The sequence below is a fragment of the Phodopus roborovskii genome, unplaced genomic scaffold (assembly GCF_943737965.1).
Source record: "Phodopus roborovskii unplaced genomic scaffold, PHOROB, whole genome shotgun sequence".
In the NCBI taxonomy this organism is placed as follows: Eukaryota; Metazoa; Chordata; class Mammalia; order Rodentia; family Cricetidae; genus Phodopus; species Phodopus roborovskii.
Genome location: NW_026126413.1, coordinates 12,592,911 through 12,610,533, shown reverse-complemented (window position 1 = coordinate 12,610,533; position 17,623 = coordinate 12,592,911). Strand labels below are relative to the sequence as shown.

The following is a 17,623-nucleotide window of genomic DNA, read 5'->3' as shown; positions in this document are numbered from 1 at the left end:
CACTCCAAGCCCTTAGTTACGCGCTGGGTTTTCATTGACTCTTTGAACCCCTGCCGAGGCACCGAACCCCTGGAGCTCTGGGCCTCTCTACCAGCCCCCAGATTCTCTGCCTGCTTCTCTTGTATGCAGTATCACTGTGGAGTCTCTACTCCATCACAGCGTGGGATGGCTCGGGGCACTAACCATGCATGTCAAGGGCAATTCTGAAGAGATTTTCCACGTAGCATGAGATTGAAAGTGACATCACCGTGAATTGCCTTCCTTATAAATAACTTCATCGCAGAAATGCTTTTGTGATGTAATTTCTCAGGAGCATTGTCATTTTTCCTCTTAGGTCATTGCCAGAATTGTGGATGGAAGCAGATTCAATGAGTTCAAGGCCTTATATGGAGACACACTAGTTACAGGTACAAAAGCGAATTGTTGAAAATAATAATGAACGTTTTCTGTTGCTTCGGAAGTAAGTCATCACTTGTCTCGAGGCTCTATGCACCTGGCATGAGCTTTGTTATCCGAAAAGGCACAAATGTGTGAGTCACCTGTCAGCTTTATACAAATGGTTTGTCCTCGGATGGTTTCCTGGATCCAATGAGCTGAAAATGACGATGGCCAGAGGCTGTGGTGTGGACTCTTACCTGACTGTCTGCCTCTTGCAGTAACTGGAGCAGAGTATTTGTCATGTTCTCTGGGTAGCAATTCTTTTCAAGCGCCCAGCCTTGTCTCCTTGCCCTTTAGCTCTAGTGCATCTGGGGTTTTTATGGAAGGTGTAGTTTCACAGGATCTGTGGAGTGAGTCCAGTCTTCCCATAGCCTCCCTGTGGATAATTGTTGTTTTCTAAGGTTTATTTATCTTTCAATGTGTATGAATGTTTGCCTACATATGTTTATGTATACCATGTATATGCCTGGTGGCCATGGAGGCGTAAGGCATTGGATGCCTTGGAACTGGAATTCCAGGCAGTTGAGAGCCACCTGATGTGGGTGCTTGGAATTGAACCCAGTCTTCTGCAAGAGCAGTGAGTGCTCTTAACCGCAGAGCCATCTCTCCAGCCCCCTCTAATCATGTCAGGAAAGACAGGTGGCTAGTTCTTCTGTCTAAAGTGTTGGGGCTGTCAGCCTTTGAAGGAAACTGTTTCAGACAGATGCTAGGCTTAGAGTAACCTACCAGTGGAAAATGGCAGAACAGTATTTGTGAATTTTGTTAGGCTCTAAAGAGCCCAAAAATGCAGTAGTCACTCTGAATAAAACCTATCAAGGCAGGGAAAGAGAAGCTACAAAAATCCGAATTGCAGCTATATGTGGAGGGTTAGGACTAAATCTTGGCAATTTCTCCTAGCTCAGTTTATGGGCGAGAGAATGGTTCATGCGGAAGGGGAATTTATGCTTTTCTCTTTAGGTGTTTAAGCGATTAAGAGCTTTTTGTTTGATATATAGACAGGATTTGAACGCTAGTGGTGCAGGATGTGGTCCTCATTGTGTAGCAGCTTAAAACAAGCCAGGGCTTCTCTGTTTCCTCTAAGATGGATGGGTTGTCCCTGTCATCTCCTTTTAGTGTTTGCCTGGTACCTGCTAAGAGACTGTGGCACTCTTGTATCCCTGTATCAGTGACACAGCCAGTTAGCTCTCCTATCTCTTCTCCATTGTATCCGGGATTCATGTAAGGCTGGGGTGGGGTAGGGTAGTGGACGTCAGAGGTGTTCCTGCAAGGTCTTTACGGTTACCTCCGGCCTCCAGCCTTACCTGGGGGGCCCAGGAGGTTTCTGTGACATACTGATTTCCTGTTTGTAAAGGCCCTTCCTCGATAGAGAGGCTGGCACAACTGGAAACATGTGCCCACTCAGTCCGTCTATCTATGCCTCGACCCCCACTCCCACCCCACTCAGGACCTAGGGAGAGCCGAGCATGTAAGTGGTTGAGAGTCCGCAAGGGTAGCATCACGTGCTAGATTCTCATCCCTTTGCAGGACTAAGGGTGGATCAGCTGCACTGTTTGCAAGCTTCAGACACTTCTAAAGGGTCAGTGCACTCAGGATGTTCATCATGCATAGGCCTCTGGCTGGGACTTCGGGCCCGAAAAACTCAGAGAATCCTATATGGCCATCAAAGTGTGTTCTTTCACAATAAATGATCATGGGGGGGAAATCCAGGAAAAGCTAGAGTAAAGAACAACATTCTGACTGTGTGTGTGTGTGTGTGTGTGTGTGTGTGTGTGTGTGTGTGTGTGTGTGTGATATGCTTGGAGTACCTGCTTTGTGGTGGGCAGCCTAGCTGTGTACTGGAACCTAGAGGCCGAGTCCAGGTAGAAGGCTTTGGTAGAAGGTGCCTTTGACTCACTGTCCAGGTACAGCCAGTAAGTTCTTGGGCTCTGAGCACTTGACGCCTGTTTCTAGTTGGATCCAGGCTTGTTGGAAAGGGGAAAGAATTTTTCTCTAATCAAGTTCATCTGGTTTGCAAAATAATTAGCATTTTCTGAAATCACCTTAAACATCTGTCTCACAGAATGACAGGCTGTGTTTTCCCTCCCTTATATGAGCATGTATGTCATGTATGCGTGTGTGCCCTATGGAATGTTGTTGCTGCTGATAGAGAGATGGCACCTAGGAACAAGAGAAGAAAAGATCAGAATATTCTTTTTAAAGAGTTTCTTTAAAGTTTGAAATAGTTCAAGGTACCCTCATCTCTGGTACATTGGGGGCACTTGCATGAGAGTTATGGGTATACTCTGAATGAGTCATTTTTTTTTTTAGATATATTTATTTATTATGTATACACTCAGGTCCTCTGGAAGAGCAGTCAGTGCTCGTAACCTCTGAGCCATCGCTCCAGCCCCCTGAATGAGTCATTTAATCAAACTAAGTAAACATAGATAATTCTACGTAGAACATGGGTTTTTGAGAGACATAAACAAAAAAGAAACCTGGCTGGTACCTTTAGGAATAAAGAGCTGTGACATGAACTGTTTTATACCATAGACGACCTCTATTCACATTGTAACATTGCTCTCAAATTAAAGAATGTGTAGTTGCAAATGAAAAACCCCCAGAAAAACATAATTCTCCCTTTGCATTTTCTCTTGAGGATTTGCTCGAATATTTGGGTATCCCGTGGGCATCATTGGAAACAATGGAGTCTTGTTTTCTGAATCTGCAAAAAAGGCAAGTGCTGTTAGATACAGTAAGATTTTATGCTTTAGCATCATTAATTTTGAAGGTCACATAATGAATTAAAATGTACTCTGTGAGAGCTGTATCTTGTTAGCCGCATGTCTTAGCAAGCACACCTGTGTGTGCTTGTGCATGAGTGCTGGCGTTGGACACAGTTTCTGTGGTAGCTTACGTCAGTGTGGTGTGAGGAGCTGGGTGCAGCACTTTTAACGTCTGCTTGATGTTTTAGGGCAGTCCCCATGAGGGGCTGGGTTTATAATTGCTTTCAGGAAAGTGTGCTGAGAAGGCAGAAAATTCTTGCCCTGGGAGTGTCTCATTCTATAGGCTCCCCATGCTGGAGAGGCTCTGGTACCCTGTGTAGGTGGCTCTGAGACGTGACCTCTTTGGTCTTCCTCTAACTTTACTTTTGCTTTTTGGGAATGTGCAGATACTAGGTCATTGTTACTGCAATTACAGCATTGAGTGAGGGAATTCCCTAGTGCTCTGTCGGAGTTTAGGGTTGGGCTTCCCATTGGTTGTTCGCTTGAGCTTATGGAAATGTCTCATGCACTTTGATAAAACACTGTAACAACAACAAAAAAGGTTTGTCTTTCCTATTCAGTGAACAAAGCAATTCCCCTTATTGATAAAGGAACAACACGCTTGTAAGCTCTTAGACTAATCAAAGATGAACTCATCTTTAAAGAAATATTGTAGCAATAAAATCAATTTTTATATTCTGCTATTCATACAGTTTCCTCAACTCAATTATAAAATGAAGACTACCTCAAAGAAAATAAAAATTAGCCAGGGATGTAGTTCACTCCTATAGTCCTACACATGGGAGGCTAAGGTAGGAACTATCTTCAGCCTGGGGTTGTGTGGAGAGATCCTGACTCAAAAAAATTAGCCATTATCATATTGCAGAGGGCCTTCAAAAAGTCCTTTGTTGTTTTAAAAGATATTAAATATTCCTGAAATAGCAGCTTAAAGAGAACACACACACACACACACACACACACACACAGAGAGAGAGAGAGAGAGAGAGAGAGAGAGAGAGAGAGAGATTTATAGTGTAGTCATTGCCGTAGAGTAAATATCAGGCTAGAAGTAGACAGTCTGGTTTTGTCTGCCGCCTTGGCACAGGTAAGCCCTAGAGAAGTTATATTTGGCCCCAGTCTGACATTTCATTTATTGAAATAAGCCCCAAAAGCCTCTGTGATTTCCTCACGTCTATAAACATAGTCATACTGAAGCTGAGCAATTGCCTTGCAATTTTGTGCCTGCCAGGGCCTTTCTAGAAGAGATAAAGGGATTTGTCAAAACAAAAACAAACAAACAAAACAGAAGAAAACACAAGGAATGGTTCAATAGGTAAAGAATAATTTCTTAATCTCAAGGCTGGAAGTCTTTAACACTGACCTAATCTAAAATTCTATTTATTTGGATTGTGTCTTGAGGCAGAAGGCATATCGAATGGTCACCCAAACCTAAATGTGGGCCTTGACCCCCCAGAGGGCTTGCATCCCGCCTTTTCTGAGGCAGGAGCTGGAGAGTGAGAGCAGGTTCCTGCCGCTTGTGCTTTAGTGCCCGTCCTAACCCTTGCTTGCGCTCACTTTGAGTGTGAGATTGACTTCATCCTGACACAGCAGCTGTCTCACTGTAACATGTAAGGAACCTCACAAGCAGCTAGCTAAAGTGAGGGATGTGCAGGCCCACAGCCTTGTTGGTGACAGGGCAGCCCTGTTACTGGAAACAGGAGGTCAGGCCAGCCAGGCGGGGCCGTCTCTGACTGGAGGTGTGAGTTTGGCAGGATGCTTGGTGGGAGTTCATTTGTTTTGAAAGAGCTGGTGTTTCTGTGTTTCAGGGCGCTCACTTCGTCCAGTTGTGCTGCCAAAGAAAGATTCCCCTGCTGTTCCTGCAGAACATCACTGGTGAGGCCAAAGTTCTTCTGCTCTAGCACACCTGGTCCAGGGCTGGGCCGTCCACCATGGCTCATGTGTTAGTGCAGAGCGTGTTCGTGAATACTGAGATTACCATGTGTTCTGACGGAAGCAGTTTCCGTATCACAAACTTTCAAATGGCTTCCCTTGGCTCCTGCTCATGTGTTCTTCTCAACCAGGGGGGCAGCAGGGTGTTCCCTGTCTTACCACTGTCTCAGCATTCTAATGATTCCAAGCACATGCTGTGGGCATCTCTTCACCTTTCACCATACAGGTAGCTCTATCTGAAATGATGTCGGTTTTCTATCTATTCCTCGGGGGAGGAGGGTGGGTGCACGTGCACATTAGAGGCCAGTGGTCAACTTCAAATATTGTTCCTGAGGAGCTGCCCACCTTGTTTTTGAGCGAGGGTGTCTAGACTGGCTGGCCACTGATCTCTTCGGATCCTCCTGCTCTGTCTTCCCAGCACTGGGAATACACGCGTCCACCATGCCACCTGACATTCTAGGGTTAGGGATGGGAGTCAGGTCCTGGTGCCTTGTGGAAAGCACTCGACTGACTTAGCCACCTCGTGATGCCTTGAAAATTTGTGTTTGTGTGGAAGCCTGGGGGTTTGCATTTTAACCCCAAACAGTGGCCTGACCTGTGACTGAGTGAGCTCCTTTTTGCCTCTGAACTTCACCTTCCATAGACAAGCATAAAGCTGGAGTCGGTTGATTTTGAAGGCCTCTTGCTGTAAGGTTTATAGACTCTCTGCTCTGCTGTTTTTGTATGTTGCCATGTTGCATTGTGTTAATGTAAACCCACATCTCAGATACATCGGCTACCAAGGAACTTTCTTTCTTTGGGACAAAGAGACTATTTTTTTTTAGACTGGGTTTTACTGTGTAGCCTTGCCTGGCCTTGAAAACACTAGTAGACTAGGCTGGCCTTGAATTTACAAAGACCTGTCTGCTTCCTCTGCCTTCTGTTTTCTAGGATTAAAGGCATGCACCACTACCCTTAGCAATAGAGAATAATTAGTTGTTTAGGTAAGGCAGCCTCACCATGGATACCATCCCGGCCTCTCAACTTTGAGCAGGACTTTATATAGTAATGGTGCAAAATTCATTCTTTGTTATGCTCAAGTTCAAGGTAGGTTAGATGGTGTGTGTGTGTGTGTGTGTGTGTGTGTGTGTGTGTGTGTGTGCTTATTGTTTTGTTTTTCCAGCGATGGGGGTAGCACGCAGGGCCTTAATCATGCTAGATAAGTGCCTGCCACACCCTCAGCCCTTGATGAACTTTGACAGAAATTAGTTCCAGACGGTGACCTGAAAATTCCCTACATGGTGACCTGCTAAAAACAGAAGGAAAGGTCTCTGACGTTTTCACCACTTTTAGGGACCTCATTTCTGACAGTGACTCTCCACCAGGAAGTTAAATGTTTGCTTAGACAATTTCCCATTTTCATTTTGTTTGGCTTTGTCTGTGCTGTTTTTGGAGCAGAGGCTGAGTTTTGTTTTGCAGCATTGCAGGTAGGGGACCTGTGAGACATTGGTATGTGGATGGATGTTTGATATGTCACTGAGTAAATCTGGGGCTGGGGAGAAACATCTGAGCTAAGGATGAAAGTGTAAGTTTTGTCAGAATAAATGGAGAAGAAAAGAGAAGGCTTGGGGTAGTCTTTAGCCACTCTGGTTTTCTCTCCCTGATCCCCCCCCCCCTTTTTTTTGTACAAATAGACAGTTTTTATGGGAAAGTAAGAACTCTGAGAATGGGAAGGGTTTTCAGGGAAGAATACTGCCATGGTTTTTAATTTTTTTTTTCTTTCTACAAAGTTAAGAGTATAGGGAGATAGGAAACATGACTGTTCAAGGTTTTCTGTGTTTGTGTGTGTGTTTGGTTTCTGTGTGTGTGCCTGAGTGCATGTGTGCCTGTGTGTATGTTTACATGGTAGGAAGGAGTATTTGAGAAAACCAGGTAAAGTGGCTTCTCCTCTTTTGGAGGCAGATTGTCTGTAGAGTTTGGTCAGGCTTGAAGAGAGTTGATTCTTGGGGGCAGCTGGGATGGAATGTTCTGGAGAGAAAAGGCGAATGGAATAAAGCAGTTCTGAGCTGCTCCAAAGGGTGGCCAGAGTGGCAGACCTCAGCAAAGCAGGGGCCCTGCTGTGGTCTCTCTCCAGTGTCCCAACACACAGTCTCTCCCTCGGGCTGCTGGACTGAATTTGATAACACGATGCTAGGGATTTGCTGCACCGAGAGGCAGTCAGACAAACAAGTCTATGTACGTAGGGGAAAGAAATGCCCCTCCCCCAGAGCCTCAGGCTGGAAGGGAGGCACTGAAACCTGACTGGGTGGTTCTCAAGTAAGAGAGGGATGGAGGCTATGGAATGCAAGCTACAGCTACAGATCACCACACACACACACACACACACACACACACACACACACACACACACACACACACACCAGCTGGGGCTTGAGGAAACAGAGGAACCCTATAATTACCAAGGAAAACCGTTTTTTGAATCTTGCCCTTGAGCCCCTGGCAGGGACTCAGCATCCCCATGAAACTTTAATCTTTATTTCATCAAAGTTTTAAGCCGTACTGCAAAAGGAACGGTCTCTATTTTAACCCAGGTCAGTGGACATGGAACCCTTCCAGGCTGGCTTGCCGGGTGAGCTGTACCTTTCCTGTGACCATGTCACAGTCTCTCCCCGTTAAGCCTCTGCTTTGAGATGCTCCCTGGAAGACAGGTTGCTCAAAGATCTGTGTGTACTGAAACAACGTGTTTTAAGGACATCTGCAAAGTAAGGACAGGGATTTTTATTTCAACCCTTCAAAGCACATGTTGGAGTACGTACTCCTCATGTGACTATTTTCTTAGCCTAAGAAGCCTCATAGTAAAGTTAGTTTAGGCCAGGACTTGACCACACCATGGTGGAATTGATTTCTGTCTGTGTGTCTGTTGCTGAAGGCTAGGCTGTGTTTCTGTTCTCTCTCCTAGGATTCATGGTTGGTAGAGACTATGAAGCTGAGGGGATTGCCAAAGACGGTGCCAAGATGGTGGCTGCTGTATCCTGTGCCAAAGTGCCTAAGATAACTGTCATTATTGGCGGATCATATGGGGCTGGAAACTACGGGATGTGTGGCAGAGCATATAGGTGGGTGGTCTCCACAGCTTTCTTTGAGAGAAAGAAATGTGTTTCACGTGTAATTACAGATGGTCATGTTAAAGCCAGGCAGTGGTGTCGATGCCTGCTAGCTCTTAGCAGGGGGAAGTAAGGGAATCAGGTGTTCAAGGCCAGCCTTGCTACACAGCACATTTGAGGCCTGCCTGGGCTACAGAGGGCCCTGTATACAAACAAAACAAAAATAAATTACTAGTGTCTTCCAGGCTTGGGATGTAAATTGACATTCGGCAGGCCCGATCTTTAATCGGGAGTGCTGCTGGCTTGCAGGCCTTTGTCCCCATGCCTAATTGTACTGGATGAACTTGATGATACCTTTCTTTTCTCCCAGCCCAAGATTTCTCTACATGTGGCCAAATGCCCGTATCTCAGTGATGGGTGGAGAGCAGGCAGCCACTGTGCTAGCCACCGTGGCAAGAGATCAGAAAGCACGAGATGGAAAGCAGGTAAGTGACCGGCAGAGCATCCAGGCCACCCGTGTGTCCTGTGAGGCTCCACTTCCTGGCCGAGCAAGCGTGTCGAGCAAGCGTGGTACCACTGACCTGAGACCCCAGAAATTCCCAAGCCCCAGACACAGACACACTGGCTTCTTCTGAAATTAGTGAGATCTAAGGAAATCCATTTACTGCTTCTGGGCCCAAAGCAGCAGACCTCTGTTTTCCGTTTTAGTTTTACTATGTTGCTAAGGGTCCCCGAGAGAGATTCAGTCACCTCCTGAGAGCTGAGCGGTATTAGCACGCTGTGACAATACAACTATGGGAAGACGGAAGGGACCGGGCACGGATGTGACGGAAGGCAGTCGGGATGGCTGCTGCTCTTAAGATGGGTTCTTTGTGTTGCAGTCTTCAGAATTTTTGCATGAGTGTTTAGCTCTGACTTTTAATGGCTTTGCTTTAAGCACCAGGTCTGGAAATGCAGCTATGTGTTCTTGGCGTGGCTTGTGTGTGCTATGGTCTCATCATAGGAGAGACAATGTGGACACGTCCTTGGTGTATGGCGGGGGCATTGCCCTGCCAGCAGAGCTCATGTGGCCAATGGTGGGGTCTGCAGAGCTGGGGAGGCACTAAGCCGCTCGTGTCTCATCCCTCCTCATCTTTGTATGTGTCTGTGTGGTGTGTACGTGCACACATTCGTGCGTGAGAATGCAGTGCATGTCCTCACCTTTCACCTTGTTTGAGACAGTGTCTCTCTGTTGTTTTTCCGTTATGTACACCAGGCTAGCTCTCTTGTGAGTTTCTAGCGAGTCTCCTACCTCTGTCTCTCATCTCCCTGTGGAAGTGCTGAGATTATAGCTTGTGCTCCATGTCCAACAATTACATGGATGCTAGGGATTTGAACTCGGGTCCTCATGGTTTTGAAGCAAGTGCTTTTACCCACTGAACTCTCTCCCCAGCCTACCTCTTTGTCTTTGGCGGTTTTGCTCTGTGTGTGTGTGTGTGTGTGTGTGTGTGTGTGTGTGTGTGTCTAGGTGGAGGATGGCCAAAGGGTGGGAGAGGGCGTCCGCCTGATGATTTGAAGGCATGTTTGACCTTTAGTAAACAAAAGCAGTCCCTTGTTAAGTAACCAGTCTTCAGTTCATTTGACGTGTAGATATTTAAACCATCCCTTTTTATATATGCAAACGCCGTATCAGAGGGGTTCCTCCAGTGGTTGTTACCCCTACACTTAAGTATGTGTATAAGAGATGGAAATGTTTGCTTGAAGTAAGTCGTTTAAGTGTAGCTGTTTATTTACATACTCATCTCCGCACTGGGGGTTGAAGCCAAGGTCTTTCAAATGTTAGACAAGTGCTGTACCACCCTACATCTCTAGCCCTGACATATTTCAAAGTTTAAAAATAAAGTCTCCTATAAAGAGCTGGAATTAAAATTGAAGGTATATGCCACCATGCCTGGCCTTCTCCATCTTTTTGTTGTTGTTGTTTTCCAGTTCAGGGTTTCTCTGTGTAGCTCTGGCTGTCCTGGAGCTCGCTCTGTAGACCAGGCTGGCCTCAGACTCAGAGATCCACCTGCCTCTGCCTCTGCCTCCTGAGTGCTGGGATTAAAGGCATGCAACACCAATGCTCGGCCCCTTCTTTTTAACTAGAGATTGTAAAACATATCCACTGTTGTACCCTGCAGGAACACAGTGACGTGTAACACCCTTGGTTTTGGCTTTGTATTGTATGTCCTCAGTGGGTTGTCTTTGACAATCAGACCTGATCCCAGGCAAGATCATATATGTTAAAGCATCATTTGCAATCTGCCTATCACTGTGCGAATGTTAGCTGCACCGTAATTGTTCACAGAGTGCGTCTTTCCCAGGTTCTCTAGAGGAGTCAGTCCTAGGGACGCTCGCTGACTTGCCATGTTTTTTCTTTCAGTTCTCTAGTGCTGAGGAGGCAGCTTTGAAAGAGCCCATCATTAAGAGGTTCGAAGAGGAAGGAAACCCTTACTACTCCAGTGCAAGGTGGGAGCAGACCTCTCCACCCCTGAGGGGGACTCCTGGCATCCAGGGCACCAGCTTCACAGAAACCTGACCTCTGGGCATGGTTGACCATCATAGGGGGATAAATGTAGTCTCTGGATGGACATGATGGTACAAGCCTGATATCCTGCCATTTGGGCATCTCTGGCAGGAGAACTGAAGTTTGAGGTCAGCCTGTGCTACATAGAAAGGCCTTGTTTAATAATGAAAGTATTGCCTGCATAAACAGTTCCTTTTATACCGTCATTTCTTCATGCTGAACTGCCGCCCTCCTCCCAGGCTTCCTTGCGCTGAAGCTCCACCCCCGTTTCCTGTACACCCACCCCAGTTAAAGTATCCGTAGAGTGGTACCCAAGGCCCCATAACCAGAGGTTGGTCCATGTCAGGAGCTGAGAATAAGATTTCTTTCTAATCCTGGGTATTACATGTCAGGAGTGGATGCTAGTCCCTGCTTGTGCCCTTGGATTTCTGTATGACCCTCCTCACTGTTTGGTTGCTCCCCTAGCTCAAGCATGAGGTTGACGGATCACACATTGGCGCTGGCTAACAAGTGTGCTTGCATATTCAGAAGGCGATTAGTCACAGCCAGGATCCACATGTCATTGCCAAGTAATTACCTCAGACACCATTGCGGCTGCTGGCTGTTTGTTTTCTACCCAGCATAATCATAATGAGATAATCAATTCTCGCTGCCTGTCCCAGCTGGAGACCGCTAGCACGTTCTTTTAGATGGTTTTTCCAATAACCGTAATGTTCAGTGTTAGGAAGACTAATCTAAGCCATGTCTTCTTCCTTCCCTGGGGCAGATGGAGAAAAGAATAAACATCAGTGTCTTCTAGGTTATGCCTTGAATCATACCCTTACTGGTAAGGGCAGCCTGGAAAGAAGAAAGAAAGAAAATAAGAAAGTTAGAACCCATTTTAGTCATCGGGATGTATCCCCCATGGCCAGCATTGCTATTGGCAATGGAGTACAAAGACTGGTGTATCGCTCATCAGTTTCAGTTCGATAATAACATCTGAGATCTGTTGTTGTTGTTTGGCAACAGGATCTCGTTATAGCCCAGATTGGCTAAATAAGAACTGGCTAAGTCTAAGGATGATCTTGAACTCCTGATCCCCCTGCTACCTCTGGAGAGCTGGCATTGCAGGCCCACGTGTCACCACAGTTTATGCAGTGCTGGGTCTCTGATGGTAGATCAGCACTCAACCGTCTGAGCTACAGCCTGAGCATATTGTGAATTTTCAAAAAGCCTATTTGTCTTCATGCTAATTGTGTGTGTGTGTGTGTGTGTGTGTGTGTGTGTTTCTTCCTCACAGACAGATATTGTGGGGGTCATTGGTCCATTTAATTGGCAACGAAGTACTTCATATTCTTTGTTTGAACAACAAAGATGTACCTCACTTTGCCATAATGAAAACAGAAATTCAGTAATAGCAGTCAGAAGAGGCAGGGGGGTTATAGGAAGCCACGTAAAAGCTCTATGGTATATACAAAGCATACATATATAAGCTCACTGACAGTTCTTCACATAAGATTTTGGCTGAAAGGCTCAGGACAGTTGAAATATGAATTTTATATGAGCCATGAACTTGTTTTTTAATGGCTAAAATAAATCACCTCTTAGGAGAGATGGCACCATTTATTATTGTCATGCTAACATTAATACTCATTAATGGATTACATTTAAGGCATCATTGTGAGCATGGCTGGATAGATAAATCTTTGGAAATAAATGCTGAACAACAGGAGGGTTTGTCTGTTAACTTGTAGGTGCTTAATCATATTGTTGAAACAGATTTTGGCCTGGAGACAGCAACCTTCTCCTAAAGATTATTTTCACTCTGGTTTGGGGTGTGTTTGTGCTTGGTAAATCCCAGATTAGCAGTGGTTCCCTGGCTTGCTTAGGTTTGAACATGGTGGAAGCCGGCTTTCTGGAGAGCTCCTGTTACCGGAACCTCTGTTTCACTGCCTGTTGTTCAGGGGATCAAACCTCACACGCACGAGACCAGTGGAGACCAGAGCTTCATTGCTCAGCCCCGGTCCTGGCCTTCCCCTCATCCATCATGACACAGGTGTAGGTCTGAAGTGTTGCCCTCAGACTTTCCCAGCATTCCATTGAATCCCTTCCTTGGGCAGTCTTTAATGGCCGTCGTTAACAAGCCCCTCCATCATTACTTGGAGGATTCTGTTGACCACATGCTCCCAAGGGATATTTACAGTTCCAAAAGCAACCTGTTGGCTGGCCATCGATCCATTAGGGTCCTAGATGAATGTTTTATGAGCAAAGATGTGATTCCTGGCTGCCAGTGTTTAATAATTGATGTGACATCCAGACACTAGAAGCAATTTGTGTAGAGAAGGCAGAACAGCCGATTCCTAATAACCCCCAAAAGGATGCCCGCCTCATTCGGCAAAGGGGCTTCACAGCTGCAGAAGGCTGAGACAGGAGGATCACCTATTGAGACCTATCTTTAAAAAGAAAAGAAAAATTAAGCCCCTAAAAGAAAAAAGTCAAAGAAGTATTATTTCTAATTCATCTTTCTTTATAAATTTGAGGGTATCGGTGAGAACAAACTAAGGTCTCTACTCAAAAGTTTCTCTTCAAAACAGTTTAAGGTTATTTTTTCCATCGTAACAAAAAATAAAGAATGGCATTTTAAGTTACTTATTTTATTTAGTAAAATGTAGCAAGGCTTACACAGTGATTTTCGAGTTGCTACAACTTCTGTGTAATATGCCTTTAGCAGTAAGGTCGCTGGGTTGTGCTTATGCTGCATTTCTGTGAGTAGCAGAGGAGCACGAAGTCATCCTTACAGCCTGAAGCTCCGTGTGGCATCCTTGGGTTCGGCAAGCACTGCCTTTCTTTATTCTATCTGAAACATGACATCTGCTCGATGACTCCAGTATGCAGGTGCTACTCAAGAGCTCCGTGTGCAGTGTGAGGGGATCCTCTCAGTGATTCTGAGCATGGTAAGGAGGGATGGCGGCTGGATGGTGAGTTCATAGTGACCGTTTCCATATTTCCACAGGCTGTGGGATGATGGGATCATTGATCCTGTGGACACCAGGCTGGTTCTGGGACTTAGCATCAGTGCAGCCCTCAACGCGCCCATCGAGAAGACTGACTTCGGCATCTTCAGGATGTAACCCAGACACGGAGCATGTTGCCACATGTACAAAAATGGACATGTGTAATTAAGCCTTAAAAACTTGAGATTTACTAGACATGTAGCGGTCACAGGAATTCTCTTCTTAACAGTACACTGTACTTTTTTAATTGTAAAAAATCAACGAGAATCTGCTTGATGAGCTTTGGTTTTGTTTTTTTTTTGTTTTTTGTTTTTTGTTTTTTCTTGGAGACATTTTTCATGGCTCATTTTTATCACTCATGAAATGAAGAGAGTAATTTGCAGTTACCTTTTGAGAACCACAACCAGTATGAAAAAATAAAACTGTACATTCCCGGGTTGTTGAAATGATTAATATAAAAGTGTATTACTCCTGAAGTGATTGCCTTCTTGATTATATTTGATATTTTAGCACACTGTGTGTGTGTGTGTGTGTGTGTGTGTGTGCATGTTTGTACTTTGTGTGTGTGCACATGACATGTACAGGCAGAGATCAAAGATCAGCTTTAGGCTTCGTTCCTCAGGAGCTATCCACACTAGTTTAAAAAGGAGTGTTTTATGTGTATGTGTGTTGGGGGTGGGGCTTAGACACACATCAGCACAGGCTGTCCTGGAGCTGCAGTTACCGATGCTTCTGTAATGTGAGTGCTGGGAACCAAACTGAGGATTCTGGACGAGCAGCAAGTACTCTTGAACCGCTGAGCCATCTCTGCAGCCCCAACTACCTTGTTCTTTGAGACACGTTCTCACTGAGCCTGACGTTCACTGATTCAGTGAGGCTGGCTTGCCAGGGAGCCCCTGAACCCCTCCTGCCATTGTAAGCATGCCCCACCACACCTGGCTTTGTGGGTTCTAGAGGTAAAATCGGGTCCTCATCTTGTATGGCAAACACATTACCTACTGAGCCATCTTCTCAGCCTTCAGCAGACTACACTCAGTTTGAAGGAACATCTATTACTTTCTTCCAGCCACCGTCCTCTCTCTTCCTGTAGGAGTCAGACTGGACACTGTATGCACTCTGGGCTGTTTTCCATCCCAGTCTTCTGATGGGAGATGTCAGTCTGTAAATGTGTTTCTCTTATTGGTTAATGAATAAAAGCACTGTTGGCCAATAGCAAAGCAAGATAGGCGGGACTAGGAGACTTAAGAGGAGAGAGGAGGTAGGAGGGAGGAGTTCCAAGGTGGTGGACTGAGAGAGCAGAATGCAAGCTCCTCTTTCCGGTAAGATGAGACATCGTGGAAATACTTAGATTAATAGAAATGGGTTAATACTTAAGACAGAGCTAGCCAATAAGAAACTAGTAACAGGCCAACAGAAGTGTATCTAATACAGCGTCTCTGTGTGTTTTTTGGGGCTGGTGCGGTAGTGGGACCAGACCGGAGGGGAAAACCTACTCATAACAGTCTTCTCACCCAGTCATTTCCAGGCTTCACTGTCAATGACCTTCCCCAAGGTCACCATTGACCTCCATATTGCTGAAACCGGTGGGTTCTCTTTTCTCTTCTCACCAGATGATGGGACTCTGCAGCATCCTAGTTGGTTGAACACTGCCCACTGAAATGTTGTCCTTAGTTTTCATGGTGTGACTCTGGGCTTTCTACCAATCTCATTCGTTCCCTTTGTAAGGTGTTTCCCCTTGAGACACATTCGCCATCACTTTCACTGCTTATCTTGGTTTTCATTAATAAATGCAAGGCATTCTCTTGCTACACTATACAAATGACACAAGTATCCTTTTTTATTATGGTAAGATCAAGAGTGTCACGTCTGTTACTTCTTACGAGTTTAATTCAGAACAAACAAAAACTGGCCAGCTCTAAATGTGACTATCACACCCCGTGCTAAGTAAGGCTCAGGGTTCATTGAAGAAGAGGGGGCAGAAATATTGAATGTTTGAACTCACAAAGACTGACGACATGCACAAGACCTGCAAACAATCAAGCCAGTCAAACCCCAGGGCAAATAGGGAGGGATTTGTGAAGTCCCACCCACAGCTAAAAACCTATTGGCAATTGCTGGCTGGGGCGGGGGAGGGGGCAAGAGTAAGTTCTCTTCAGGGATGCAGTCTCTGACAGGCAGTGGGCCTGAATACCTTTTTTTTTTTTTTAACCATTGTTTTGACCTATACATTTCCCCCTCTTCCTTTCCCTCCTCCCCTCCCCCTTCCACCTCCCCCCACGCCTCCCACGCTCCAAATTTACTCAGGAGAACTTGCTAGGTGGGTCCACGTGTGTCTCTCTTAGGGTCCTCTTTGTTACCTAGGTTCTCTGGGGTAGTCTGGTTGTTCTTCGCTCTATGTCTAATATCCACATGTGAATGAGTACATATTATATTTGCCTTCCTGGGTTTAGGTTACCTTAGGATGGCTTTTTCTAGTTTTATTTGCCTACAAATTTCAAGTGTCATTGTTTTTTTTTTGTTTGTTTGTTTGTTTTTGTTGTTGCTTTTACAGCTGACTAGTACTCCGTTGTGTAAATGTACCACATTTTCCTTATTTATGTTGAGGGGCATCTAGATTGATTCCAGGTTCTAGCTATTAATGAATAATGCTGCTATGAACACAGTTAAGCAAATGTCCTTGTAGTGTGAGTGTGCATCCTTTGGGTATATGCTCAAAAGTGGTATTGCTGGGTCTTGAGGTGGGTTGATTTCCAGTTTTCTGAGAAACCACCATACTGTTTTCCAGAGCAGCTGTACAAGTGTGCACTCCTACCAGCAATGGAGAAGTGTTCCCCTTTCTCCACATCATTTCCAGCATAAGCTGTTATCAGAGTTTTTGATCTTGGCCAATCTCACAGGTGTAAGATGGTATCTCAGGGTTGTTTTGATTTGCCTTTCTTTGATGACTATGGAAGTAGTCTGCTGCATCTGGTCCTTAGTCCAGCCTGTAGAATGAAAATGGCCCTTCTGACCTTAAATTCTTGAGGAGACAGTATCAAAAAGATTCTGTGCCGGCTGTCTTCAGTGGGAAGGTCACCTGGGAATTTAGTCTGCACTGTTTCTGTGGGCGTGGGTCATCTCTCCTAGATGACTGTTTGCTCACATTGCTGTGGGGTGTCACTGATTGTCCTTTGTTTCCGTGCGTCTGAACATCTCCCTACAAAGGAGAATCCATTTTCATCTTGGGTAGCAGCACCTTCAGCTTAGGAAGAGATGTGTGCTGCAGATTGCATCCAACTAGCAGGAACTGCCATGCACCACTCCAGCCTTCCAGACATTTCTGTCTTTTAGAATCTTGCTCCTGGGAGGCCTTCTCAGACTCAAAGATGGTGGATAAGCCACTTTAAGCCTTTTCAGATAAATTAATAAAACAAGTACGTTTGCATCCATATCAGAAAGCAAAATGGATTTCCTGGTTCTATTGTGCAGTGGTCCCTTGTAGGAGCTGTCGATGACTATAAGTTTCCTGGATGTTCAGAGGTGTGTTTGCCTTTGTGATATCACTAACCTCACATCTAAATTAAGTGGAGAGACGGCCATCCAGCTGTGAGGACCTGAGCTTGTTTCCCACAGAAAGCTTGACACAGTCTGCAATTTTGGTACTCCTGTAGCTGGGTGAGAGAGAAATAGACTCCTCAGAAGGTTCTGGATCAGCCAGTCTGGTAGGCAGGACTGAACAACAAAAACCTTGTCCCAGACAAGGTGGAAGATGACATCCAAGGATACGCCAGGATGTCCTCTGACCTCCACAAAAATAACATGGCACACACTCAGATAAATTATAATTTAATGGGTATAATTTTTTAAAATATTTTATTTTTGCATTGTGAC

The 17,623-nt window shown here is 45.3% G+C and overlaps 1 protein-coding gene across 1 annotated transcript in view; it reads left to right on the top strand.

Annotated features, from left to right (window-relative positions):
- Mccc2 (methylcrotonyl-CoA carboxylase subunit 2) overlaps positions 1-14,265 on the top strand; it is a 57,825-nt gene extending 43,560 nt beyond the window's left edge. Inside the window, exons 11-17 of the mRNA XM_051182836.1 lie at positions 335-407; positions 3,077-3,153; positions 5,009-5,075; positions 8,071-8,227; positions 8,586-8,700; positions 10,617-10,702; positions 13,753-14,265. Coding sequence (XP_051038793.1) covers positions 335-407; positions 3,077-3,153; positions 5,009-5,075; positions 8,071-8,227; positions 8,586-8,700; positions 10,617-10,702; positions 13,753-13,870 — 693 coding nt within the window. The 3' untranslated portion in view covers positions 13,871-14,265. The remainder of the gene's footprint in view (positions 1-334; positions 408-3,076; positions 3,154-5,008; positions 5,076-8,070; positions 8,228-8,585; positions 8,701-10,616; positions 10,703-13,752) is intronic.
- Positions 14,266-17,623: the final 3,358 nt, after the last annotated feature.